Source organism: Daphnia pulex, chromosome 10 (genome assembly GCF_021134715.1).
Source record: "Daphnia pulex isolate KAP4 chromosome 10, ASM2113471v1".
Taxonomy (NCBI): domain Eukaryota; kingdom Metazoa; phylum Arthropoda; class Branchiopoda; order Diplostraca; family Daphniidae; genus Daphnia; species Daphnia pulex.
Genome location: NC_060026.1, coordinates 12261629 through 12288944, shown reverse-complemented (window position 1 = coordinate 12288944; position 27316 = coordinate 12261629). Strand labels below are relative to the sequence as shown.

Here is a 27316-nt window from a genome sequence, read left to right as displayed (position 1 = left end):
GAATTTCTTATCGCTAGGTGTCTGTGTTATGGTCGTCTACACGAGGCACGTGGAATTTCTATTTTGGTCTGCAGACTTGCAGAAAGAAGTCCAGAGAGTTACATCTTAATTAAACGATCGTTGATAGACATTTATGCGAAAAATGGCTACAGATGACTGGAAAAACCCTACAATTCGGCAAAACTTCATTGACACCATGTAAGTATTGTAGCAAGACTTGAATCCTTACAAGTCTGGGTATTTAACATTTGGGTAAATTGTGTATTTTCTACTATTTCAGTGAAGAAGCCATACGGCAATGGGGAAATCCCACAACTAGGACCGCAAGCGAAATGGAAATTTATTCGTTTGAAAGAGCCAGCACCAAAGTAAATACTTTGCAGCCATAAATTTTCGTGATAAAACTATATTCCAAAGCGAATATGACTGAGTTTAATGCAAATGTGAAATCAATCAATCTTTCTACTGTAGGAAGATTATTTGAATTATCACGTTTGGTTGATGACCCATATACAAGGGCTAAGTAAAGAAACTTCTAACATAAATTTAAAATATTTTGTAGACTAAACATTTATTGTCTGAGGTACTGAACCAAAAACCAAGGTTACGCCAAGGGCTGATGTTGCTGAATCACAAACTATTGCTCAAACAAGCGATCCACAAGAAGAAGGTTAATCAAATTTGACCCTGATGAAAAATGGTCCACCATATTATAAATATAAATAATTATATTTTTCCTAGAGGACTGGAAAAGTTCAGAATTTCGGCAGAATGTCATCGCTAAAATGTATGTCTTGTATAACTACCTGAAACATTAGCTTTGTATTTAAATGTTTTATTTTTAATTTCCATACATACAGTGAAGGAGCCATGTGGATATCCGGAAATCCTACCACAAAGTCCGCCTGTGAAATGGAAAATCATTTCTTTGACAAGTCCAACAACAAAGTATTCAGTTTTTCCCATTTATACAATTTTAATGATAAACCTTAAGTTGTGCATAAAATCTCTTTTTGCAGGAAGAGTATTTGAATCATCTTTCCCGACTGCTAGTACATATAAAACAATTGAGTAAGAATTTTTTGATTTCTTTGCCACCAAATAATGTATTGACTAAAATTTATGTTTCAAGGTGCTCAATTTCAAGCTTTCAAAAATAGAGCACAAGGTATGTCATCAGGAGTCGGTGCTGCTCAACCACAGGCCAATGTCAAACCAAAAGTTCCGCCGCAACAAGGTGTGCTGATTTTGCCTCTCAGAAACACCTCCATCAAAATTAAAAATTGATACAGTTAAAGTATAGGCTCATACTTTATTTTGTAAGGTACCAAAGAAAAAGCTAGAGGTTCTCCTGGAGTTGTTCTAGCGGTATCAGTACCACAGCCTCCTCCGAAAAATCAAGAACAAGGTAAAATTAAATTAAAGTTAGCTCATGTGTGAAACCGCGAATAGTAGAAGACAATCAAATTGAATACTTATTCAATAAATATATATTTTTCCAGATGACGAATGGAAAACATTTCGATTTCGCCAAAACGTTATTACGAAAATGTAACTACCAAACCTTAAGTTAATCTAATTTTTTTGCCATATTAATTGGTTATTGCATTTTTAGTGGAGAAGTCATCCGACAATCGGGGAATCCCACATCTAAATCTGCTAGTGATATGGAATTTCATTTCTTTCAACGATCCAACAATAAAGTAACCTTTTTTTTTTCAAACCCGTGAATACAATTTACTTTACTTTTGAAATCTAAAACTATTGAATTATTATACACTTATACAGGAGGAATATCTACAATATCTTGCGCGGCTACTGGTTCATATTAAAGGGCTAACTAATGTTGTAATGGATAGCCACTGAGATTCTTAATATCGTTTGGTCTATTACTTTAAATTCACCTAAAGGCCTTGAAAACTGAAACCCCCCGCCCCTCAGGAACAGTAATATTACCTTATTTAATTTTTGTTAGTGTTATTTTATTTAGATTTCGACAACCATTTAAAAAATCTAGTCTTCATTTTTTACCGCTAGATGTCTGATACTCTGATTGTGTTATGTATTATTTATCCCGCCACAGTGTGCACACCGGTGTCTCACGTGTATGACTTTGTACAACAACTAAATTAATATATTCAGCATCTTTGTAGCACCTGAAAAGAAAAAAAACGAGCAACTGGTTTTTCAATCGAGTTCACGCTCGCAATTTCCGCGTCAATAAAATCCGGTATTTTCGCATTCACACACTCACAGCATGAATCCAGGTATTCAACTCTTTGATGTTGCCACGTTTCGATGAACTTTCATAATTGTTTTTTCCTACGTAACAGCAGTTATTGTTTTAATTTTTTTTGTTTGATTGGTAGAAGGGATTCTTAGTCTGATTTGCGTTGCTTTGTTATGGGGTGTTACCAATCCTCTGATGGGCAAGGGCAGTTCGGGGATCCAGAGGGTGAAACATCCCAATTTCCTGGTTCAGTTCGTAGCAGAACTCAAATTCCTCTTGTTAAATTGGAAAGTAAGTCATTTCTTGTTATTCTGTGCTTTCCTTAGTCCATATACTTCTCTCCAGGTTCACTTTAGTGGTCTGACAGCTGTATCCTAATTACAGGATTTGAAACAGCTATATAGTGGTTTTGATGAACAGTGCATTTAAAATCTTCATCTCTATTTGAAAGGCCCAACTTCTAATAATCAGCTTTGAAAGAAGTCTCCTTTGTAAACTGCTCCACTGTAGTTAGTCAGATCTGACATGGTAGATTGAGCTGTCGTTTGTTCTAATGATAGACCACCTTCAGGGTAAAGACTTTTTGCAAGATTGTGTTTCCCTCAAATGCATCATTCTAAAAGTTTTTAAAGTCTATACTTAAAGTCCCTCCCTGCACACACACACCTGTTTCACCATTCAGAATGACTTTTGATTTATTATGTTTTCGCCTTCACCTCCCATCTCACACCAGCAACAGTCTCTCTGAGCTGAGCAGCAGCAGTCAAAGCTTTCTAATGAAAGTATTCAAATGCGGCAATAATGAAAAGATTCCTCCCTCTTTCTCTCATCCGAACGAGACAATCGGGACCAGCCTTTTTCTTGTCGAAGAGCTGCGATGTCACCCGATAAGAAAAGGCAAAAAAGTTTCACTAATGTATTTTTGGACAGGGCGCTCCGGGAAAGAAAAGAACAAAAAAGAGAGAACAAGCTTTTCCTTCCTTTTTTAGTTTACTGCATACACATCATCCGACAGAGAGAGAGAGAGAGAGAGAGAGAAAAAGATGTTCTGATAGGATAGCGTAGTGCGGTAAACAACGTTTGAGGAAAAAGAAAAGAACCAAACAAGAATATGACGCTAATGAATCCATCCTGCGTCTGACCAGTTGAACGACCCCTCATGCAGGTTGAAGTTCACGTTGGAGGTGTTGTTGGGTCCGTCCTTTTTTGGCTTGTATACATGTAAAAATATTCCCGTGGCTCGCCGAGACAATCAAGCCATTGACTGAAATTGAAGCCGTTTCACGGCCAAAAACGTTCCACTTATTAAATGAACATACCCCCTGCCTCACCGTCAATTGTCTTTTGCTTCTACGTCCCTTTTCTTAGCTTATACGCTAGTTGGCTCTTATTTCTTCTGATCTTTTGTATTTTTTTTTCTTCTCTATATTGCAGTTTGTCCTACCATTCCTGGTCAACCAGTGCGGCTCCATTCTCTTCTACTTCACGCTCAGCTCCACCGGTATTTTTCCATTTTTGACGGATGAAAGCCAAAATTCTTTCATTAAGCTCAACTTTGATCCGCCCCTCGACTCCTTTTGGCTCTGCACTTTTTTGGGGAGGGATATAACCGTCGTCTCTCTCTAAAGCCAATCTTTTCAGGTGGCGATGGAAGAAGCGATAGACTCACACGGATGAAAAGAGAGAAGGCGGCCAAAGTTATATCTATTCGCTTTTATTATAATGTCATTCTTTTTTTGTTTCTTTTTCTTTTTTATCACCTGGACGAAAACTTGAATTAATTCCTTCGCCTTGGCTCTCCAAGAACTCTCCATTGCCGTTCCATTGACCAACGGACTGACATTCCTCTTCACCTCCGTAGCGGGTCAGTGTCTGGGAGAGCATCCGACTTCAGCACGTAATCTCTACGTTCTTTTTTGCAGTATCTTGGAATGGTTGTGTGTATCCTCTTTCTCATCTTTTCAGCCAAAGAAGAAGGAATAATCTTAGCTAAATTTGTGTAACCATCTTAGCGGTAATAGTAGTAGCAATTCGGTGGCCCGTTGGCGTAGAGTTGCGTGTGTCGGGATACTTGATCTTCCCAGCATCTGTTACTTGGACACAAAAAAATCTTATAGATGAGTTGAAAGCCAAAAGAGTTGAGAAAAGTAATGACAGTATTAAGGAAAAGCCAATTCTAGTTAAAATAAGGAAAAAAACGAACAGCGAAACAATAATATTCAAACCGCGGCTTATTTAAAAAAAAATCCCTGGGTTTAATATTACCGATATTCTTTTCATTTATATTTAGTTACTTACAAAAGAAAACGCTTGTTTTCTTTCTTTCTTGGAAATCCGGTTGTGTGTGAACGGATTGAATTTTTCTCTACACAACTTTTCTCAGCTCTATGAATTTTGATCCTTTTGGCGTGCGGGAATGTTGTAATGACTAATTCTTGAAATTATTTTATTTGTTTCTATTTTATCTTTTTTTTTTTCCTTATTACATTACCCCAGGCGCGTTTGTCGGAATGGCTTGCGTCTTACTGGGTGTCGTGCTGTGCCTGACGGACAAGATGTGAAGAAAATCCCATCATCTGCTTTGGCCCCTCGTGTGTTTCAAAGGTATAATGCCCATCATGTAGATAGATCCACACACACACACACAGACGGCCAAAAAAACAACAACCAAATGCTGTTCATTCCACCCATATGGCACGTTTATACATAAACACGCCTTGACTGATTGAATTTGATTTTCCATTTTGTTTTAACCATCAGTCTTTTATTGTATTATATCAAAATTGGTGAGGGGGGATGAGGCAAAGGGAGGCAAACAAAAAACAAAAACATGCGATTGTACAAACTACAAATTGGTGTTTTGGCTATATGGGGAATCGTAAAGAATTAACAACAAAATAAGGAAAAAAATGGGTAAAGAAAGAAAAAGAAGAGAAGAGAGGAGGAGGTTCTCAGCACATAACACTCCCCACCTCCAATAAAAAAAGTCAATGTTGTACATATTAGATTCACACACAGACATGACGTTCATACACACACAAAATTTTGCTCATTATGTAAAAAAAAAGAAAAAAGAATTTCAACAAAAATTTCGTTTCAGTATGGTAATATTATTAATATTATTATTAATATTTTAAATTTTTTCAGAGGTCAACCAACGGAGCTCGAATAATCCTGGTCGGAATGGCTGAGCTCTCGGGGGGTTGTCTCTTTAAAGAAAGAAAGAAAAATTCCTAAATTTTTTATTTTACACAGCATCAATTGGGAGGTAAGAGGAGCCGTTTAGAATGTAAATCTTGTTGGGAGGGTGGTAAAGACGATGATATATATCTTGATAAGTTTTGTTATTATACGTGAAAAAAAGGGCTATGTATATAAAAGGGAGGAAGACGCATGTCAAATAAAAGGTTGACGTTAAACATGTTGATGACGTTTAGTCTCCGTGGAGAGAAAAAAAAAAGAGAAAGTTTTATATTTTTTGTTGTTTTGTGTTTTTTTACCCAGGTTGTTGAAGAATCTACTATGCGAAATTGGCACACAAGGGGAGGGAGGTTGTTGAAATGATTATTGCGTAACATATTGTATGTCTTAATAACTTGTTGTTTCTTCTTCCCTTTTTATTTTTATTTTTTGTTGTTCCCCCCCAGAGAAGAATGGTCGATGGAGACGACACGAAAATGATGAAAAGGTGAATGATGCCAAAGTAGATGGAACGGGGAAACGACCAAAACACACAAAAGATTGGAAAAACCGGGACGAATAACAGTCAGACGGGGTCATCGCTGTGTCTACGAGGGTCTTGTCTCTCTTGTGTCGTTGATCCTCCTGGTTGTTGCTGTTGTTTTTGTTTGTTGCGGAGCACGGAGGTAAAGAGAATCTGGAGCACGTAACAGACACCTGTCAAGATGATGGAGAAGAAAGAAACAAAAGATAATGGAGCGGTTCGTTCGTGAGTCGTTTGACATAGAAGATAGTAAGTACTGCTACTACTACTGGTACACGGGGCTGCCTGCCAGACCAGCAGAGCAAAACACTGAACCGGCTCACAGATTTGTGGGCTGAGAGCCAAAGAGACGGTCGCATATTTGCATCGGGAATTTATTTCGATTGCACGAGAGTTGGTTTACCCGAAAGGAATAACACGGAAAAAAGAGGTGCGGGTCTTTCTCCTGGTCTAAGTCCTCCTCTCCTTGCCTTCCGGAGATATATATATTTAGCAACAATGGATAGAAGAAAAGAGCAACAATAGTTGTTTCATTTTTCGACAGCGGCATGCGAAAATGAAAGTCAAATTTTCACACATTCTAAAAAAAAAAAAAGTATTAGCCAGAGCCAAACACGTTCATTAACGCCCTTTTTCTTTTTTAAAATAATAATTTTCTTCTTTCTTTTTTTTTACAAATTTAGGAGGCGTTAATTTTTCCGTGATAGTACATCGTCGATCGATGTGAAATCTTGAAGAAGGTGAGGCCTCCCCTAATTTTTTTTTTTGTTTCTTCTTCTATGCAACTCTAGTCGAGTGGAACGTCCCTTTCATTACGCCATCAGAGTACGTAGTAGTAGTAGTCGTTTTACCAGTAGAGGCCAAAGTTATACACGGGAGTTTTCCATGATTCCCGTTAAAACCGGTCCCTTGCGTTTCTCGGTGGACGCGAGGCCTGGCTGTAACAATAATTGCAATTCTGTTCCATTTCGTTAGACTTATATTTTCCTATTATTTCCTCGTCCAAATCTGGCAGGAGAAACCAACAGACTCTCCTCGGCGTTCTTCTCATCATGCGAGCCGTTTTCCACCTAAATGGAACCGGCCGGAATAATAAACTGTGGGTCTCTAACTATTTCTCCCAAGACAACACACACACAAACTAAATGCTTTTCTTTCTCTCTTTTTCTCTCCGTCTCCAGCTCCCATGATGCCCAATAAATCGTCGCCGCCATCTGTCACGCTTCTACGGTTACACAAATTGACTTCCCCTGGCAGCCAAGCTGTGTAATAAGCTGGTTAGTTTACAGTATTGCAGGGCCAATTAAACGCGGACCGTTACTAATCTTTATACGCTCTTTTCTTCTTCTTCCTTGTGTCTCTCCCTATCTTTAGAATGCCTTCGCCGCTGTGTGGCATATTGTGCGCAATAGAAAATAGGGCCCCCCTAATAATGCCCAGGGTTTTCTGGGGCTACGCTGCAACGATTTTCACCGAGTTGAATCCGGAAAAACAAACGCCACCCAGGAATTTTCTCGGAGGAGGAAAATAAAAACAACACACACACACACGCAATTATATACCTCGCAGGTACGTCAAACATTATATTTTCTATTGATTGTTATTCAACTATGTGGGTTATATCTCTCTCGGTGAGATTGGGTGGGGTCAGCCGTACCATCTCGAAAAAATTTCCGGAGGGTTTTGTTCCAAAACCCAAATAGTTTTCGAAATTCGATCGAGAATCTCTTTCTCGCGTGGGAAATCTTTTGTCAACCCCATTGTTGAACTGGCCTCCATTCGATCAACGCCCAGCTCATCGCTCAATTTTCTTTCTCCCCCCCCCCCTCAAATCTCTTTTTTATTTTATATACCCGCAAGTCAAATCTCTCACAGCCTCTCCCTTCCGTGTGTGTGTCGACACACACACAAACACAAACAGAGATGACTTGAATGCGATAACTCCCCGAAAAAAAACTTCACCCCTGCGGGAGCCACTACTATGCGCCACCTCTTTATCCCCCCCTTTATCTTCACAATCCATCCACATCATCCAAACGAAAATAAAACAAAGAAGTTCAAAAGCACCTTGAAAGGAATAAAAATAAAAAACTAGTCGACGATGTTTGAGAACAGTCAACAAAATGGGGAATTCAAAGATGAGCGATATGAAAGCGAAAGCGTGTTTCATACCAGGAAAAAAAAGCGATGGTAAATACAACCGATTTTGTTGAAAAATAAAAAAGTTTTATAAGCTTTTTCTAGAGGACGTGATGGTCTGCCCAGTCATGGAACCCGATGAATAACGGAACGGTTTTCTTCTTCTGCTTGTGTATATGGGAGAAAAAGAAAAAAAGGATTTGTTAGGAGGTCCGTGGTCGAACAATAACCGCTTTCATCACAGGTGTTCGTTGCTTTTCCGTGTCTATTACACTCACACACACAAGTTTGGCCATCCAGCCCGATAGAGAAAGAAGAAGAAGGGAGAGACTAGTAGCTCTTGGCCGGGTTTGTTCATTGCCCAGATTGCGTCCGTTACTTATAAATCCGATTCAGCGCCCGCAGGATGTTTTGTACAACAACAACTAACAGCTCACCTTCAATACATTCTTACACAACAGAGAAGAGGGGGGAAGAAAACACGGAACACCATCGCGCCCATGTCAAAAGACCGAAAATGATGCATCTCCTTTCTTCTCTCCCGAAATATATAGCAGCCGAAAATAAGAAAAAAAGAAAAAAGACGCTGACTAAGTCCTGATTACTCTTGCTCCACGACCATATAAGGTCCTCTTTCCAGTCACTGGGAATATAGGAGGGAGGAGGATGATGTGTTAAACTTTCGTTGGCACGTCATTTCCCCCCGCCAACACAAATTTGATTTTTTCGACGATTTGAATTTGGCGCCCTATTTTTTTGCGCGATCGGGCGTAGTTCCTCTGCGAAGAATGATGTCGCTCATTTCAATACTTATAGAGATGTTTCGACTGGGCAGAAATAAAAATAAAAAAGAATGCAGCTGTTGTTGAGAAGCACGCGCGTGTGTGTTAGTAACCTGGAACTCTTGCCCCATCGTCTGGCAACTTATTATCATAATAATCTCGGCTGGGTTTCGGGGCGTTGCCTCCTTTTGTGTGTGCAAAAGGTAAACATCCACCGACTTGGGTTATTCTTCTTCCCTTTGGCCTTTATTTCTCACTTCTTTTTCTTTCTTTTTTTTTAGAATGGAAAACTCATTTTAGGATTATTGCGTTGCTGTTGTTGTTGCCACCCCGGCAGGTGTGTGTTCGATTCGAGATGAACTTTATTTTTCGTCCGGGGCCGCGATGACGTCAGAATGTTTAATGACTTTTTAGTTTGACTTGAATGGCGTTCCAGCGGATGTGTCGTTACAAGATGATCTGAGCTACGAGGTATTCGTCTAACAGGTGCGTCGACGCCCTTCCCGTAAAGATTAAAAATACTCGAACGAAACATTTTCAAAATATTTCCAGTTGGTTTTTTTTTAAATAAGAAAAAAAAGGCTCATGCGGATTTGTTGACTGTGAGTTTTGTGTCTACGGCTCATTACCGGGCGATAACGCATTATTATTCCGGATAAAGTAGGGAGATAACATTTCAACGTGAAGTTTCTTTTTTCCGCCGTATTTTATTTTTTCCCTGCCTTTCCTCTCGTTTTAGTTGTTATCTCCGCGTCTCTCCTTTTTCCAGCAGACGACTATTACCCTCGTAATCTTTTTTTCTCCGGTCAATTTCCAGGAAATTGACGGGAAAGGACACGGAAAGCGAAAATAAAATAAAAATAAAAAAAGGTAAAATTCTGTCGGCCACATCTTTTGTTTATCTTTAGACAACAAGGTCTTCCCCTTTTTTTATCTCAAACTACTTGCGCCATTGTCTTGTTTTCAAAACGCATTTCCACAAAAGAGACGGAAAACTTGCGATTGGTTCTGCTGGAGAGTTTTCGGGAGTTTGGAACGGAGAGGGGAAGACAAAAAAAAAACCGGACAGAGACAAAAGAGAGTCTGAGACATGAAGAATGAACGAACGAACGAAAACGTGGTCATGTCTGGCCCATCAAACGTGCGCCCAGACGGGCCAAAGAGAAAAAAAAAATGACAAATGAGACAAAATGTGGAATGTTTCAAACTTACGTTAAGTTGATGCCCAATCAGCGTGTACTCCGGACTCTTCGGCCATCTTCTTCTTCATCTTCTTTCACTTTGTTGGGTTTAAAAAGAGGGAAACTGTTTGCACACTGGAAAAGTCTAAACATTTGCATATCCATAACAATAATATCTCCCACTTTGAAATAATGGAAAACCCACTTTGAATGATAATTAATTTCGTCATTAATTCTTGTCTTGTCTTTTATGTTTATGTGTTTTTTTTCTACTTTTTCAATTAGTTTCAGATATGGCGAAGAGCATCAGCAGCAGGGGAGGGTTGTTATGTGTTTGTTTTATTTTTTTTTTTAAAGGAGAACGGACGGGGGGTTAAGATGGATGGGACGGACGGACGGACTAGCGTTTCTTCTTGCGGAACCAGCCGGCCATCAGTTTGCTGTTTTTGGGCATGGTCGATGAGCGAGAGACGGACGTGCCGCCGCTTTTACTGGACGTTGCTGTGGCTGTTCCTGCTGCTGCTGCTGCAGTCTGACGTTGACCGACGGCCGCCGACGGACGGTAGACCTCGGCCGAGTCCTCTGACTCGACAATGACGTCCTCCCGGCGCCTAACAGGAGCCCGAGGCGGTTTGCCAACGTCACCGATCACCATGGCCGGCGCCGATTGACCACCCGGCTGCTGCTGATTGCTGTACGTGATTTCGTACTTGTCGCGGTAGTGGCGCGGCTTCCATGGCGCCAGCACCGAGTACGAGCGAGAAATCTGCCGGGTCTGCGTCCGGCGCAGCGTCGATCCGGTGGCACCCGACAGGGCCGACATGTCCTCCCGGCTCTGGGCCTTGTGACGCCGGGCCGCCTGCAGTTGCTGGGCCGCCGTTCTGCCGTGAACTTGACCGGTGACTGGAATGTCGGCCACCGTCGTGGCGTGCAAGTAGACGGACCGCTGGCTTTCGGCGCTTCCGGCCGCACTCTGCATGGCACTACCGTCGCTCTCGGAGCTGTTGACCGAGCTGACTGGATGATGTCGTCCCCGCTGATTCAACACACCTCTGCAATAACACAACCAACCAAAAAAGGAGGGGGGTAAATTACTAGAAGAAAAGAATGTCGAGTCACCCACATTTCCGTGATGACATAATCAAAAAGAAACAAGCCAAGAAAAACCGGAGAAAGGATCAATAGCCAAAAGAAAAAGAAAATTGCGACTGTCTCGGCTCTTTTCTTCTGTGTGTTTCTAACCAGGTGACGCCTTTTCTCACGAACTTTCGACCTCCAACACACACACACACATTTCTCTTTTTTGGGTACTACATCATAGTATATAGGAAACCCCCATTCTTATTTTTCTTGTTGTTGTTTTTCTTAGCTTTTACCAAATCAAAAAGTCCCACTCTGTTTTCTGTGTGTGTCTATAGAATCTCATTTTCCACCTTTATTTTTAAATTTTTTGAAGGTTAATTGACATCTCGCCGGCGTGGAAATTGCCATCCTCAACGGAGGAGGCTCAGAGATGACAGCACAGCTCTCCTAATACCAACATGGAACATCACAAGACAGACGAGCTGACGAATGGATGAAACTTAAAAAGGCCAACAGCAGCCGGGGCCCAGCAAGTCACGCAAAGTGTGTTGATGGTTCGGTTTTCGGTGTCCCAGGTTTGTGCTATTCGTGTGACTAATGAGTTTGGTGCCTCGTTCTCTCACTCTACTCCGCCCAGCTCTTCTTCATCTTCGTCGTTGGTTCTACCTCCTTTGTATCATCATCATTAAGGTTTCATTCTAATTACTGGTGTTGGCGGGGGCACACTGGATGGATTGTCGTTTTTTACCTGCGGACAGCGCCCATTCCGGCCGCCGAGCTGGCGCTTCGCAACACCTTGGCCTTGGGCATGTAGCGTGATGAATAGCCGCCTCCGCGCGATGGCTGAGACTCCAAGTCCGTGTCGCCAAAGTAGCGCATCTGGCGGCGAGATTGAGCCGCTGCTGCCGAAGTGGCCGCCGGAGGCGGCGGAGCTGATTCCAGAGGACCTGCCGGAGCGATGGATGGACCTCTGGGCTGCTGCTGTGGCTGCTGGTTCTCTTCCGATCCGCTGCGATCCCTCAATTCCGCTGACTCCACCCCGATTTGATGGATCAAATTGGTGCTGGCGTATGGGCGGGCGTCGGGTCCGCGCTGCTGCTGATGTTGGGACTTGTAGCGATGGCCGCCATCATCCGGATAGCGACGGCTCGATTGGAATTGAACGGAAGTATCCGGATGGCGACGATTCTGATTGTGCTGGTGCTCCTCACCCAACACGACCACCGGATCCGGTCGGTAATTCAAATTGTTGAAACTCTGCGCGCCACAAAAAAAGACGAAATAACCGAAAAAATGAAACTTTTTCCAAGAAAGACAAAAAAAGGTAAAAAAAAAAGAACTTGCAGATGATATAATAACAATAATAATAATATGTGAAAAATGACAAAGAAATTAGACATCGTCGTTGTTCGTCGTGCTGCGCAGTGCAGTCACGCTTGTCTCCCCCCCCCCCCCCCCCAGTGCCCTCTACGACGTTGTTCAAAGTGGAGCTGACGGAAAAACAAAAAAACCGGCCGGAAAAGGTAAGAAAATTTTTTTTTCTTTTGTTTTTCTGGTGGTGGTGGTTGTTGTTGTTGTTGTTGTGATTGCGGCTGTATAAGAAAATCCTTGACTACACACACAAATGCGGGCGGCGGCGATCGCCTCGAGGCTGTGATGTGTGGCGGGTCCCGGGCGTTGGTTCAAAGGTCGTGAAAATGAGATGAAGAAGAAAAAGAACAACTTTTCTCTCTCCCTCCCAACACTCCCGAAAATAAAAATAAAAAGGAAAAAAAAAAGAGTTTCTAGCTTTAGTTTTTGATTGCCTTCTCCCGAAAAGACTGGAACAACATCTCAACGCGCCATAAAGACGCGCTGTGGAGAGAGAGAACCAAGAAGAAGAAGAAGAAGAAGCTATTAAACATCATGATGATAAGATTTTCCCTTTCTAGACAGCATATACTTCGCCGGAATGTTTTTTACTTTTTTTAAATCTTATTTTCCCTTTTTGGTATTCATAAGTTTCTCTCTCCTCCTGGAAGGAACCACCATTTTTCTTTTTCCCTTAGAAAACACCAAATAGTCAAGGCCGCTAGTTGAGTATTACAGACATGTACCAACCGTTTCTCAATCGGCTGCTGCTGGACACATTTTGAAACAACAAGCGGCTAAATGAAATGGAAACTTTGATTCTGGATTTCTTTCTCTTTTTTTATTGGACCCAGTTTAGCATTTTGTCAGCTGCTGGAGGCTTAAGGGTTTTCTCGACACTCTGTTTTAAGGCCGGTCATTCGAGTTCCACCCAAAAGAACCGGTTGGAATCAAATTCAAATTTTTGGTTTCTTGTTTGGAAGAGAGAGAGAGAGAGAAATCGACTGGGCCATATAAAAACTGACTCATGCTAAAGTTGAGCTTCAAAAGTCAACAACCTCTGGGCCGCCTATTTTGTTTCCAACATTTTTCCCGGAGGAAGAGAGGGGCTCGCGCGAAGAGGCAACCCGCAGCGTTTTGCCTCCTCTTCTCCCGCGCCCCTTTTTTTTGAAAAATCTTTTTCGATTATTTTTCGTTAACTGCCGCCTTTCAATTTTAAAATTCAAACGATCGGTCATTTTCTATTTTTCTTTTGCTTTACCTGCGATTTTTGGCGCAAATTTTTGAATTGGCTGCGCTGATTGTGGACGTGACTGTCGCTCTCGGACGTGTCGGTCCGGTCGGTCGAGCTGCGTCGCCGATGGCCGCCGTCCTTGGCCGTCCCGTTGGTCGTCGTGACGACACGATAGCGCAACGCTGACGGATCGACGGGCGACGTCGCCGCCGTAGTCTTGCGGACGAAACTCGGCTCGACAACCGTCCTGGTCGACATTTTGTTGCTACTGCTGTTGATGTTGTTGTTGTTGTTGTTGGCGGCTGTCTGATTGGACGGATGACTTTGACCTTTGACCAAAAGTGAGCGACTCTGTCGAACCAATTCCGCCTCGTCCTCCGGCGACCATTTAGCAACTTGTGGCGGCGCTTGACCTCTGACTTCCTTGACTGCCGGCCCGCTTTTAATCACCACCGCAGGTGCTACTGGCGTAACCAAGACGGAAGGCTGTTGTTGTTGCGGCTGCTGCTGCTGCTTCTGAGCGGCCGCTTGTTTCTTTTCGCTCTTGTTGGCTTTCGAACCGAGAAAAACCGACAAGAACTTGCTCCGCTGACGGCGGATCTTCTCCTGCTTCTCCGGCTCGCTGTTCACTTTGTTGTTGTTGGGCTGGGCGTTGGCGACGGACGGCTCGGCCATTTGCGACGGCGGCTCGTTCCAGCGCCGGATGTGATCGGACGAGATGCGCCGCTCGGGACTGGGCGTCAGCGACGAGCGCACCGGCGGTTGGTACCGGTAAGGCGACGGCATTTTCTTGGACGAATTCAACGGCCGGCTGAGCGGATAACTCCGCTCCGGACTACTTTCCGGGCTGCGATCATGATGGCGCCACGGCACCGTGTTGAAGGCCACTTTGGATTGGGTGGGGCCCGTCTGCCGCGGAGGTGACGCCTCCATCCGCTCGCGTGACAATTTCTTAATCCGCAGCGGCGGTTTGGGCGCCACCGGCTCGAATTCGCCGTCCAGCTCGTCCTCGTAGCGGCTCTGGAATTGCGTCAGCCGCGACGAATGGATGATGGGCTCGGTCCGGTGGCGGACCACCGTCCGCCCGCGCTCGGCTTCCTGGATCAATCGGGTCGATGCCATCGACGCCTGGTTGCTGCTCTTTTGCGGAAGCGGAAGCGTCCGGCTTTCCGGTTCCCGCTGATACGATCGTTCCGGGCTCTTCCGCATCGAAGATTGTTGTTGCTGCTGTTGTTGTTGCATTTGCAGCGAGCGGATGCGGTTGGTCAGCGGCTGGATGCGAGGTTCCGGCGAGACGGAACGATCCTGATACATTCTAACTCCTCCTCCGCCTCTTCCGCCGTTGAAATGATCGTCGTCTTCGTCGTCGCTGTACTGGAACACTCGCTGATCCGGTTGTCTGCTCGCCTTTCGCTGTTGTTGTTGTTGTTGTTGCTCGTTTCCAGCGATGAGGATCTTGGTCGTATGGTGGTAGCTCCTGTCGGCTTGTTCCGCCTGGACTTGCTGGTGGTTACTGCCGGCCCTCTGCTGATCTTTCAACAAGGTGCTGTACTTGAACGACAGACCCCCCGAGGCGTTGTTGTTGTTGTTGTTGTATTGAACATGACTATTGTTGACGTTGTTGCGATTGTTGTTGCGGGTGTCCAGTCCCCTGCTGTTGCCGCTGCTCCCGGACAGTTTGCGCTCCGTCTGCTGGCCCTGGCCGTCGTCTCCAAAGAGAAAACGAGCCTTGGCTTTAATGGCGTCCAGATCCTCTTCATCCACCGGCCCTTCCGGCTCCTCCTCCTCCTCCTCGTCGTGCCCTCCCACGTTGTTTCCCCCTTTGATGGGATAGCGCAAGTGCTGGCGGATGACTTCCGACTGCTGCTGCTGCTGTTGTTCCTGGAACTGGAAGAGTTTGCCCCTTCCGGCCGGAACTTTATCGGCTCCGCCGCCGTTGGACGAGCGGTAAACGTTGCGTTCGGGCGACTGCGACCGTCCCCGTCCCTGCTGCTGGGCCGGCGTTTTGACCTGGGCGTAAACGACGTCAGTCACTCCGCCGCCGACTTTACCGGAAGGAAGTTCCGGTCTGGGCGGCGGAGGCGAAGTGAAACGCGGCCCTCCGGGCGAGGCGCGCAGCGGGCTGATTCGAGTCGGACTGACTCCGCCCGTGTAAGAGAACGGCAAGTTTTTGTTGTGCGAGAGGCCGAACTGCGGGTCCGGCTCGATCAGATTCAAGGCGGGCAGCCGCGGAGCCAGCGGATCTTCGGAGGCGAAATGCAGTTCCTCCTGGTACTGGCGCCGGAGCAACTCTCTCTGCCTCGACTCTTCCGTCAGCTGCTGGACAATCAGATTGACGTTGGGCCGACTGGTGGCGGCTTCCATCTCGATGCCGGAATCGTATTTGGGCGGAGTCGTCGGAGCCTTGTCCCGGTTGTTGTGATGCCCGTGGCGCTGTTGCTGTTGTTGTTGGTGGTGTTGGTCCAGCACTGTCATCATCCCAATGGGCAGCTGCTGGGGCCGTCTGGGACTCGATTCGATGATCGGGTCGAGTTTCTCGAATTGTTGTTGCTGTTGTTGCTGCTGCTGCTGTTGCTGGTGGAGGATGTTGTTCTTCTGCTCGACGTTTTTGGTCTTTTTGCCGGATTTGGCGGATGCTTCGCCTCCGTTGACGACGAGTTGGTTCTTGGTGGAGGAGGCGGTGGGCAGAGTGCGCGACCAATTGAGTCCGTTGTCGCCCTGGATTTGGTTGTTGCGTTTCGAGGCGGCCAGATTGCGTCGCTCGAGCGAGCGCGTTTCGTAATTGGCCAGCAGATGCGGGTTGGGCGAGGCTACGGTGCAGCTGATTTGATCCACTTGCTGGATGATTCGCTCGGCCTCCTGGGCCAATTCCGCCTCGCTCAGCAGCGTCGGCTCCTTGTAGACGTTGTAGAACGGCGGGCCGGCGTGGTTGGCGCTGTTCACCGACGATGAGCCAGCAGCTGCCGGGATGCTGTTGGGATCATGTCGGTCGACGAGGCTGTGACTGCCGACCGGCGGCGCTGGCGCCGGACCTTTGACTCTGGGGATGTGCTGCACCGGCTGTACCGAGTGGTAGCCTTGTTGTTGTTGTTGTTGAGACTGCTGTTGTTGCGGATGATTGATGTGCTTGACGTCAACGTCGCGATTGAACGACACCCGTTTATTGGCTTGCGAAGCGTCCGAACGCTCAGAGTGCAGCGAATCGGCCCGCTGGACTGAAGCACTGACGATCCTGGCCGCCGGCATTTCTGTGCGGCATGACCGGCCCAATTCGACACTTTGACTCTCTCGCACTTGTATACGCACGCACCAACTTTACCACCGACAACTCAAAAAAAATAACGGACAGTTCTTTCTTGTTTCGATCGATTATTTTGAGTTAACTTTCACTTCACTTTGTAGACGTAACTTTCAATCAGCCGGCGACGTGTTTCAAACCTCTTTTTTTGGCAATCACCGGACGCTTTCCCTTTTGTGACCTTACAAGGATCGAAGTTTCGTCGTGTCCTTTTTTTTTTATTTCTTTTCCCTTTTTACCTCCGTCGAATAAGTCAAGAAAAGCCCATCCATCAACCGGATTCGTTTTTCTTTTTCCGCTGGCCCGCGATGAGACTCGTTTTCACTGGACAACACTGGACGGGGCCCGCGCGCACCTGTCGTCAATTTGCGTATAGGCAAATGAGACACTCGACTCTTTTCGGATGGGCGGAAGAAACACACACGGCGGCACACACTCACACACACGCAATCAAAGAAAAATGTTCGAATCGGACGGCCTTTTTGATGAAAATAAAAGGGAAAAAATAGTGATGGATTATTTTCGATGGATGAAATTACATGGACGGAAATGTTGTTTGCTTCGTGTGTTAGGGAGTTGTTGTGTTGGGTGGAGGAAGAAGAGAATGGTGGGTGCGTCAGCGCTGGTCGAGAGCCAGCCGCAGACTGTTGGAGGGAGAGAGAGGAGTGTTTGTCGTGGTGTGGTGGTTGGGAGGTTCTTGCGTGAGTATAAGACTGAAGGCGGGATGGGTGGGTTGGTGGTGGTGCTGGGAGGGAAAGGTAGATCGGGTGGAGGCCCGTAGGCGTTCCAACGGCAATTCGACGAGTCCCGCGTCTTATGAAAAATTCGAAAAAAGACAAAAAGGGAAGAAGAAGAAATTTTTTAGCTTTTTTTTTAGTTTTTAAGGTTTTCCCGATATTATACCCAAATGAGAACATCGACTACTCCCCCCCTTTGGAAAAAGAAAAGAAATTGACGATTCATCCCTGAAGAATTATCAATTGCACATCCAAAAACTGACCAAAATTGGTCATTTCCTCTACTCCACCTGCTATTTTTCGTTTTTTATTCGGCGAACTTTTTTTCATTTGATGATGATGACGATGGGCGGTTATTGTTTTATATTTTCGATCGCTCTACTTTTTTACGCACATTCGACAATTTTCTTTTTTAAACAAAAATTAAATCAGAATTTCTTTTATTTCTTGATTGCATTATACCCGAGGAGGATTTTGTTCGGGTTGGCCACTTGTTTTCTGTGTCAATTTGAATCTCACCGTGAATTGAGTGGCTCATAAAAGAAGAATGGCATCAAAGTCTCCAACTGTAATCCGTGCTGATTTCATTATAATAAATCAGACGTGTCTTGTGCAGGTGAACAGGCGAAATACCTTTTATATTTATTTTTATTTCGGCGTGTTCCTCATATTTTGGCGCTGTTTCTTCTGAGACGACGTCCCCGCTGACCCGATTTTTTCTCATTATTCTCATGCACTCGCAATGTGAATTCTTCGGCGTTTTCATTTATTTATGAAGGAAAAAATATTTTTAAAAAAGGAAGGAAAAAAACTTGATTTGAAAATTCCCCGAATTTTATTAGAAACAAAAAAGTTAGGGACTGAGCTCATCTCCTGTAGGTTCGACCGGCCGCAAGAAATGTGAATGTGTATAGCCCCCTTCTTCTTTTTTTTTTCTCCCCTCTGTAATGTTATGTGTATATATGCACCTTATCTCCATGTAAATAGACAAGAGACCAGCAGAGCGGCAAATTTGACGGAAAAACAAAAAAACAAAAAATTATTTGTTTAATATTTACGATGACATAGTCTCGGTATGCTTGGCGTGTCAAATGTGGCACGTGTACATATATACTGTGAGCCGTTGTTGTTGTTGTTTTTTCGTTGTTGTTCTCAAGGGCCCGGCCGCTGGACAATCCCCATAGTGCTGGCTGCCATCTCGGTCCCGTTATCAAAAGAGGTCCTTATTCTAGCTGTAAAATAAGACGAACCATTTTCTTCTTGTTCTATTACAAAGATGCTGGTCGGACGTGATTTTGGTATCTGATTTTTCCCATCGACTGATTCGCCCATGCGGATGATTTGCAGTGATCGATCCTCGCTCAACAGGCTCCGGGCTGATTATACCATTGGGAAAAAAAAAATACATGTTTGCATATCTTTATGGCCATTAGTCATCATCCGTGGGTGGAAAAACTGGATCTGTCGTCATCAACCAATGTGGGTTTTTTTTTCTTCTTCAATCACAAAAATTCTTGGAGATTTTAATTTCAGGTTAAGGTGTTAGTTCAGATCATATAAGGACAATTTGGACAAATAGCGGGACATTGGAACGAGGTTAACGTTTCAATAAGATGGTAATTTCATATAATTCAAAGAAATCTGACTGATGGATTTATATCGACAACTTTAATTCGTTTTTTTTTCGAAATGTCAATTTCGAAATTTTTTTTTCGTCTTTTTTAATGAACCAGTCAGCAGCAAGGGCTGGTCTCTAATGAAACGAGATCTCTGTATAGACAACAACAGGTGGACAGTAGAAAAAAGAAAAGAAAAAGAGACGGACAGATCGACACAAACGGACCTCCCTTTTTCCTACTACCTCATTTATTTACCTTTTATTTTTTGTGTTTGGTTTTCTTCCCCTCTTGCTTCAGTTTCATTGACAGGTGAATTATTTTTTTGTTTTTAAAATTTTTTTTGGTCCGCTGCCAGGTAGAAATATCTCCCGTCCGTGTTGTTGTTGTTGTTGTAGGCCGTCTAAAAGAAGAAAAAAACTTTGGGTTGTTTTGGGCGGATGTCCTAGTGTGTAGTAGACCCAAGGACGAGTTTAGCCTGACTAAACATAATGGTGGTAGTATAGTCGCCTTCCATCTCTTCACTCCTCTTTTAGTTCACGACTACTTGACCATTCCTTTCACGCCCGATGTCCGAACGAGGGACGAAAAAAAAAAAAAAACGTTCTGTGCAAAGTGGGCGGAGCTCTAGTCGTTTGGAGAGAAGCTCAAAAGTCTGACCAGACCAAAAAATTTTAAAAAATAAAAATAAAAAATAAAATAAAAAAGCTCAGGAGCAAAAAGGGAGACTTTATGCAGCAACGACATATATGGGGAGAAAGCCTTGACTAGTATTATCGTGTGTGTCAGATAGCATCGTCGCGGGCTATAGGATTCTGGTTTTCTTCTTCTTCTTCTTCTTGTTCATTTCTTCTTTCTCCCTCTCATTCGTTTTCGTTAGAGAGAGAGAGACTTTTGGAACGAGCCTTATACAGCCAACAGGTTGAAATGGTTTCACTATATGGAAATCTGGTAAAGAGGAAAGAAACTTTCCATTTTTTCTCTTTTCAACTTCTTCCCTTGGTTCGTGAGCTTCTACCGGCTCCTTTCACTCTCTCACAGCGCCCAGACACGGTGTACACATATATATATCTATGTATTCTAGCCAGCGATTGTATTCTTTATATCCTCCATTTTGCTTGTAAAAAAGAAGAAGAAGAAGAAGAAAAAAAAGGGAAAAGGTGAATAGAGAGGACGAGATGATAGAGCAGCAGCCAGCCAGCAGCCAGGCAACAACAACAACGTGGGCGATTTCCCCTTGGAAAAGGCCAAACGGTTTGTGCTGCGCTGTAAAATAAAAAAGAAAAAAGAAACGAAAAAGTGGCGGCCGGGAATTGGAGTCAACTGGTAGCGTTTCCGGCCGTAAAAGGGTCAAATTGGCTAATCGGAGCTTCGATAGTGACAGATCACGTTGGCGACGAACGCAAATCACCGGATGGTCGTTACCGCCGTCCCGATCCGGTCACCCCATCCGCCGGAATCAAACGTTTTGACTCGGCGCGGTTCTCCCAGCCGCCACCATTTGACTGGGCGACCACACGAGGTGGCGCCAGCTCGGCTCCAATTTTAGCGTATTACGTCAATTCCCCCAGACGTTCGTGAAAAACACAAATTGGAAAAAAAAAAAAAGGAAAACAACCAAACTCCTTAATATTTTATTTTTCGATTTGGGAGTTGTTTTGATTCATTGGTGATTTGATTTACACAAATTTCCTTTCAATCTGTTTTGGTTTTCGAGTGAAATGATTCCGCGCCCGTTCGTCATCCGCGCAGATGGAATTTTTAAAAAGCGTAAACAGGTTTGATACAAAACAGCAGCCAACAACAACAACAACAACAACAACTAATAAGCAAAAACGTCAGAAAAAATGAGGACAAGCAAATTGTAATATCTTCTTGAGTGGGTACAAGTTTTTCCCATCGAGCTTTATTTTCCGTTCAAAAAATAAGAGTGAAAAATCTCTTTTCTCTTTTGTTGTATTTTTCACTGTTGTTGGGTTGCCCACGGGTCACGACCTCTTTCTCCCTCCCGCCTCCTCCCGAATCGCTGAAAATGACGTGAGCCTTGACACAGACGCGGGCGGCTCTTGCACGAGCGTGTGTTACACATTTCTTTCGTGTTTTCCTCTCTCTCTTCTCTTCATTCTCGACTATAAATCGAGAATAATGTAATCAAGGGATTATATACGTGTCAGTTCCTTTCGCAAATGAAGACGACAATGGCCCGGCCACCCGAGGCGTTCAATTGCTCGTTTCAACTGCAACATGTGTGTGTGTGTGTAACCGAAAAGGAGCAACAACAAGTGAAAGTATCAGTTTCCCAAAAAAAGAATAAAAACCCCCCCACTGAATGAATATAATAACAATTTTTTAAAAAGTGAGAATTTGGTTAACTCGAGTATAGATTGGGCGATGGGATGCCCATAGCGCGGACGACCCCCATCGTCATTTTCGTGTCGAGACGCAACTTGTTGGCTCGTTTTATGGCCATCTTCTTTGAGAGTTTCTTTGGTTGTTGTTGATTTCCATTTGTGCCTTTTTGTGAGTTTCGTGGTTGTGTTGTGTGCAGCATCCACCTCTTTTTTTGGCCATATCGGGGGCCAATACGTTTGGTGGGTCGTCTGTGATTTCGTTTTTTTTATTATTTCTCCTGGACTGCTGACTGGGAGGCGGCGGTGCCGTAGGTAGTCGTGTGTTGTACCACACACAAAATATCAGATGATTGCATCGTTTTCTTTTTTTGTTTTTTTTTTTTTTTTTTGTCTCGGGTGATGAAATCTCGACCGTTTCAGCAACGCGCACGTCAACCCCACGCACATAGACCGACAACCGAAATCGGTTCGATGGCGGTCCAGGGTCCGGCTATGATTGCCTTATTTGACTCGAAACCGTTTTCGTTTCTTTCTTTCTTTCTTCTTCTTCATCATTCCGTTTCAAAAACAAATGGACCTTTTTCGCCATTTTCCCCAATTGGAAAACACACACAATACTAGCTGGACCCTGGCCGATCGTTTTCTCTCTCTCTTCTTCAAAATGAAAAACACGTTTTATCTTTTATTATTTATTCCCTTTTCCCTTATTAGGGCGGAGAGGGATAGTGAGGAGCAAAGTCCAGTCTTGTTAATTCCCCCCATGACTTTGATTTTCCGTTTGGTGGGGGTAGGAATGAAACAAATCAACTTCTGTGATGCTGGCTGGGAGAGGATATATATCGTTAGTTGTTTTGGTTTGCTGCTGCTCGTCCTTCAAGCAAACGTCCGCTTATAGATTTCGAAAAGGTAAAGAAGAAGAAGGTTTTATTGAAATGGGCAATCCTTGTATTGCCATCGGACCCTGGGTGACTCTGAACTGAGCATCTCATTTATCTCTGCGCTGTTTTGTCCCCACGTTTCTTCTTCTTCTCTTCCAGACTCCAATGGCGTAATAACCCGTGTGGGACGAATCCGTTGCGCATCGCATAGCCAAGAGATGAGGTGGATTTTTCCACCGTCCCGATATGGTTGGAAAAAGAACATTTTCCTAGACGTACGCAACACCTTTACCTTTATTGGATTATTGATTACGCTCTATGTGCCTATAGATGTTGAATTGAAAATTTCTTTTGAATTATTAACTTATTATTCATTGCGCTACGGTGCTGCGCCAGTGTGCTGTAACTGTGTATGGGGAAGAAGAGGCTGCTGCTGCCATCACTCACGTGAATCTCGGCGGGATACAACTCTCGGCAACGCGTTAACACCGTTCATCGCCAGCACGTTCGTCAAATTTTTCATTCAATTTTCGAATACAATTTCGAAAATAATTGAGAAAATGGCGAAGAAAAAGAAGAAGAAAAAGATATATCGTGCGCGGATGTTTAATGGCCCGCAAACAGCTGACTCGCGGTTTTGAGGTTTACCCGTGACGAGGTGTGTGCACTTGGCATGTTGGCCTGTGTATGTATGTAGGACGGCTGGAAGAATCTTCTCTCTCTTTCTCTCTTTTTCGGCTAATTTTTTGAGTCAAATTTATTCCGACAATGTTATAACACTCGGCCAGATGCTCAAAGTGAAGGGCGGGATTGTGCATGTGTCTATACATACCAAGTCGGTCGGTTATTCCATAAACCACGAATGAGACGAAGAAGAAAAACAATAATAATAATAATAACTAAACAACAACTCATGCTGCTCAGCTGATTCTTCTTTCTTCTTCTACTTTTGTTTTATTTCTTGTGCTCATCCTCGTTGGGATGTTGTTCCAGCACGCACGACCGCCCGCCAAATGTTTCTCTCTCTCATCTCTCTTATTCCACGATCAAATTGTTTATTCAATTTTTCTGTTTGTTTTCCAATTTCTGGAGAAAAAGAAAAGATATAAGAAAAGAAAAATCAATAAAATAGAAATCGGTAGGTATTATAATCATAACCGGCAGGCGACACACATCCGGTCGTGATATTCGGCTGCCATTATAAGTCAATAAGGAAATCGTCAACAAATCCGGCGTTGCGTAACAGATATAAATAATAACATTAGTGTAGCTAGCAGCTCCGAGGACGACCGAGGAGCTTTATGGTATTGTCCCCTTTCATTTGATTTTTATGAGCGCCGAATAAAGAAATGATAAGCCAACAACTGATTGCTTTTCCGAATCACAAACAATTCCCTTTAAAAAAAATTGTTTTATGACTTTATAAAAATAGAAACGTTCGTTATTAAAAATCCCATCGATAAAAGATGAAAACAAATTTATACGCTAATATTCCTTTGCAACTGTGTTTAGCCTACTTAGTATTTCTCTTTATTATTTTTTTGTTCCTATATTTTGTTCGTGAATCGCTGGAACTTTCTCCCTGGAAAAGAATTCCGTCGAAACAAATTCCAGTTTCTGAATTTTTTTTCCTGAACATCTTCACGATATTCCTCTCTCTCTTTCTTTTTTCTAGGTTTTCATCTGTCACGAATTGTTGTCATTTCTGGCGTGAAATCTCTTTCTTTTCTAGCAGACGGAAAATAACAAGGTGATTGGCATCGAGCTGATTCCCGGGCCGCGGGAATAGCTACAGCAGAAGAAGAAAGGGGCTTTCGCGTGACACCAAAGTGCCGACCGAAGAAACAACAACCTGGCGACCCGAAAAGAGGCAAGTTAAGAAAAATGAAATCGAGTACATCCAGATGAATGGCCAGCAGAGCAGGCCAGCGACCGATGTTATAACGGGCGGCTATCTAGCTCTGCATGCGCCCCGAGTTTATACCAACAAGGGAGAGTGCAAGGAGGCCGGTTATGGTCACATCTTAGGCTATACAGGTATTATTATTACAAGTCCAACTGGACAACTTTCTCGCACGACCCAGACGATCTGCCGGACTGGCGAAATGGAGAGAGAAAACAAAAGCTATAGCCGAGAAGAAGAAGAAGAAGAAGCCAACAGTCTCCGAAATTTGTAATTTTTCTTGACATTTCTTCGCCAATTTGGGAGGGAAAGTTTTTTCTCCGTGCCGCCGCCGCCGCCGGATCGGCCAGCATCTAATCTAATGATAAGAACGTGCAAACAATTCTCTCTCTCTTCACTTATTTGTGCTTCTTCTGTTCTCTAACTATGGCTAATTCCCATTCATCTCGAATTTTAGGCGTGCTGGTGTTGCAGCAGCATCCATCCTACCCACACAAGGGGGGAAAACAAGAGAACCATCAATTGAATTGCCATATTCCGAGATGAGCGCGCGCCGTGAACCTTATTCAGCATCGTTCCAGGTGAAAAGCAACGAGCTGTTCAGCAACGATACACACGTTCCGCCACGGGTTTTTATATAATATCAAGTACCTGCATATCTTTTTTTCTTTTCTTTTCTTTTTGGACTCCACTCTCTAAAATTCTGATTGTAGTGCGAAAGTTATACGATATAAATGTATAACATTGTCTTGTGTGCTGTGTGTGTTGTTGCTGGACTCTACTGCGAGCTATATTATGTCCTATAGCAACAGCTGTGTTTGTGCAGTTTGCACGACCGGCACGCTCGCTCCCAAGGTCGATAGGTACTTCTTCTTCTTCTATTCATTCTGAAGAAGAAGAAGAAGAAAAAAGTGTAGTACTCTTTTTTTTTCTTCATTTTTAATTTAATGGTTTACTTATTCAAACAGCCTGGCGTCTATCTCGAATGTTTCCTTTTTTTCCTTTTTGCTATGGGAGCCTGGAGAACGAAGCGGGAGCTCTAGCGCGTGTATATTTTTTGATAGCGTTTTAATCTAATTTATAACCCAAACAGCATCTTTATCTGTCTGTGGTGCTTTTGCATTATGCTAATGTAGGACGAGGCCGGCTCTAATATTATTGTGTACATATAGATGAGGGTCTCTCCAGCTTCTTTTTCTTTCGTTGCGCGCAAAACGAACAAAAAAAAAGCCCAGGGTTTTTTTATTTTATTTTATCGGAGGACGCCCGACCGGCCTTATAAGGCGAAAAATACAAAAATACCTTCCATCACTGAACTCCCCCCCCCCTTCCCGAAAAGATTTTTTTGTATTTTTCATTTTTTGTAAAAGACTGTCCAGCCCTGTATGACGTCATTCGATTCGGCCAAAAAAACAAAACAAAAAGGCGACGGTTGGATTCTTCCAATGTGTTCACACAAGACACGAACAGCCAAACTATTGAAATGTGTGAGAGGAAAAGACGCCCGAGGCCGACTGTGAGTCTTTTTGGGGATTTTTTTCGTGTACATATAATAAGCCGCGTGTGTGTGATATTTCGTGGTCAACTCCCTCCTCATTTTTTTTCGGTTTAAGCCGAGAGTTGTTGCTACTCTATACTCCGCTTTAGGCTCGTTCGTAAAGAAGAAAGTCGTAAATAATACACGCCCATGATTTCCTTTTATTATTATTTTTTTTTTTAGGTTTTCTTATAAAATTACCTGAGCAGGTGAATCACCTGGAATCAATTGTATATAGCCCCAGCTGACGGTCGCCACAGAGCTTGATATTTCGATACCACGGCGCGCTCTGCATTTCTACTTGTTTTCATTTCTCCGATAATAAATAAAGAAAGAAATGGATCAATTACCTTGGGGCTACGACCTCTTCGATGCGCTTATATTCTTCCACACACTCGTTTCCTCTCGCAACGCCGCAAAACGCTCAATCCCGACGCTTCCCGATTTCCCATTGCATAATAAAATAAGACAAACCAGAAAGAAAAAAAAGGTAAATCGTATCAAGGTCGATCGTGTGTGGCTTTTCAGTCGATGCTAATCGGACCTGTCGCGCAATGTAATAACGACGCCACTAAAGACTGCGCCCATCACACAGCAAGCGATTCGCCTCTAGCGGACGACCGATTGGAATTTTCTTTTTTCCCATTTGACGACTGCGTGATGCATCCCTACGGGCTGATTGACTATAATCTGATGCCTGTCCTGTCACATTAGATTTTACGATTGTGCTGGCGCATTTTGTTATAGAAGAGACGTGACGACTGCGAATCCAACGAACGCACCGGTTATTCTCGTCTGCAGTTTTATTTATTCTTTTTTTTGTTGTTGTTTTGTTTTCTTGTCCAGCTGCCAATCCTTCGTTTCGCAAATGAACCACGTTCCACCAAGTTATAAACGGGCCGCGCCCTATCCGACGTCATCGCGGCAATTCCTTCTTCCTGGTATAATCAACGAGATGTCGTGAACTTGAAAGAAATGTTGGAAAAACAGAAAAAAATTAAGGTTGTACCCTCCCAGGGAGTTATCCGATGGATTATTATCATATCCGCAAACAACGAGTCCATTAAAATGCATCCGAATGAGCCGCCGACGACGGTTTGGATACTATATACACTCCTCCCGGTATAAGTGCCAAATGCCCTTGCGTTCATCGGAAATAAAAGCATTTCAACAATGTTTATGGCAGTCGTCTTTTGCGCGATTCCCACGCTATGACCATATATCTCTCCTTTTACGAGTTATGAAAGCAAATATATAAGTTATTACAAAGGAA

The 27316-nt window shown here is 43.7% G+C and overlaps 3 protein-coding genes and 2 long non-coding RNA genes across 10 annotated transcripts; 3 read left to right on the top strand and 2 right to left on the bottom strand.

Annotated features, from left to right (window-relative positions):
- Positions 1-37: 37 nt before the first annotated feature.
- Positions 38-2152, top strand: LOC124205917 (mediator of RNA polymerase II transcription subunit 15-like). 2 transcript variants are annotated; one of them, XM_046603494.1, is made up of 12 exons: positions 38-198; positions 281-368; positions 472-523; positions 584-670; positions 742-787; positions 861-948; positions 1020-1071; positions 1133-1237; positions 1334-1408; positions 1503-1551; positions 1616-1703; positions 1789-2152. In XM_046603494.1, exons 1-12 carry the CDS (start codon positions 134-136, stop codon positions 1864-1866), a joined length of 873 nt encoding a protein of 290 aa, XP_046459450.1. In that variant the 5' UTR covers positions 38-133; the 3' UTR covers positions 1867-2152. The 2 variants fall into 2 exon arrangements, with proteins under 2 accessions (XP_046459450.1, XP_046459449.1); XM_046603493.1 differs by having other exon boundaries at positions 1325-1408.
- Positions 2125-5649, top strand: LOC124205919 (transmembrane protein 234-like). Of its 3 annotated transcripts, XM_046603497.1 has the most exons (6): positions 2125-2267; positions 2370-2521; positions 3665-3731; positions 4035-4127; positions 4727-4834; positions 5378-5649. In XM_046603497.1, exons 1-5 carry the CDS (start codon positions 2258-2260, stop codon positions 4789-4791), a joined length of 387 nt encoding a protein of 128 aa, XP_046459453.1. In that variant the 5' UTR covers positions 2125-2257; the 3' UTR covers positions 4792-4834; positions 5378-5649. The 3 variants fall into 3 exon arrangements, 2 of the variants coding, with proteins under 2 accessions (XP_046459453.1, XP_046459452.1); XR_006879502.1 differs by having other exon boundaries at positions 4035-4834; XM_046603496.1 differs by lacking the exon at positions 5378-5649 and having other exon boundaries at positions 4727-5152.
- LOC124205908 (myb-like protein AA) lies at positions 4973-17697 on the bottom strand. Its single transcript, XM_046603475.1, has 4 exons — positions 13751-17697; positions 11888-12396; positions 10088-11108; positions 4973-6127 (listed from the first exon to the last, which is right to left on the bottom strand). Exons 1-3 carry the CDS (start codon positions 16967-16969, stop codon positions 10457-10459), a joined length of 4380 nt encoding a protein of 1459 aa, XP_046459431.1. The 5' UTR covers positions 16970-17697; the 3' UTR covers positions 4973-6127; positions 10088-10456.
- On the top strand, positions 11108-27316 carry LOC124205920. 3 transcript variants are annotated; one of them, XR_006879504.1, is made up of 6 exons: positions 11108-11301; positions 11513-11714; positions 11830-12463; positions 12529-12662; positions 24336-25153; positions 26890-27316. It is a non-coding gene; the product is annotated as an uncharacterized LOC124205920 (long non-coding RNA). The 3 variants fall into 3 exon arrangements; XR_006879505.1 differs by having other exon boundaries at positions 24339-27316; XR_006879503.1 differs by having other exon boundaries at positions 24336-27316.
- LOC124205923 lies at positions 18580-19936 on the bottom strand. The gene is made up of 2 exons (XR_006879510.1): positions 19633-19936; positions 18580-19134 (listed from the first exon to the last, which is right to left on the bottom strand). It is a non-coding gene; the product is annotated as an uncharacterized LOC124205923 (long non-coding RNA).

What these genes read in the sequence shown, in the direction of transcription:
- LOC124205917 (XM_046603493.1), top strand. Translation starts at nt 134, where the DNA reads ATGCGAAAAATGGCTACAGATGACTGGAAAAACCCTACAATTCGGCAA. An exon ending in TTGAAAGAGCCAGCACCAAA is followed by an intron (nt 369 to 471) that starts GTAAATACTTTG and finishes TTTCTACTGTAG; the next exon opens with GAAGATTATTTGAATTATCA. An exon ending in AGTACATATAAAACAATTGA is followed by an intron (nt 1,072 to 1,132) that starts GTAAGAATTTTT and finishes TTATGTTTCAAG; the next exon opens with GTGCTCAATTTCAAGCTTTC.
- LOC124205908 (XM_046603475.1), bottom strand. Translation starts at nt 16,969, where the DNA reads ATGCCGGCGGCCAGGATCGTCAGTGCTTCAGTCCAGCGGGCCGATTCG. An exon ending in ATTTGCGCCAAAAATCGCAG is followed by an intron (nt 12,397 to 13,750) that starts GTAAAGCAAAAG and finishes TGTGGCGCGCAG; the next exon opens with AGTTTCAACAATTTGAATTA. An exon ending in GGAATGGGCGCTGTCCGCAG is followed by an intron (nt 11,109 to 11,887) that starts GTAAAAAACGAC and finishes GTGTTATTGCAG; the next exon opens with AGGTGTGTTGAATCAGCGGG.
- LOC124205919 (XM_046603497.1), top strand. An exon ending in TCCTCTTGTTAAATTGGAAA is followed by an intron (nt 2,522 to 3,664) that starts GTAAGTCATTTC and finishes TCTATATTGCAG; the next exon opens with TTTGTCCTACCATTCCTGGT. An exon ending in CTTCACGCTCAGCTCCACCG is followed by an intron (nt 3,732 to 4,034) that starts GTATTTTTCCAT and finishes TGGCTCTCCAAG; the next exon opens with AACTCTCCATTGCCGTTCCA.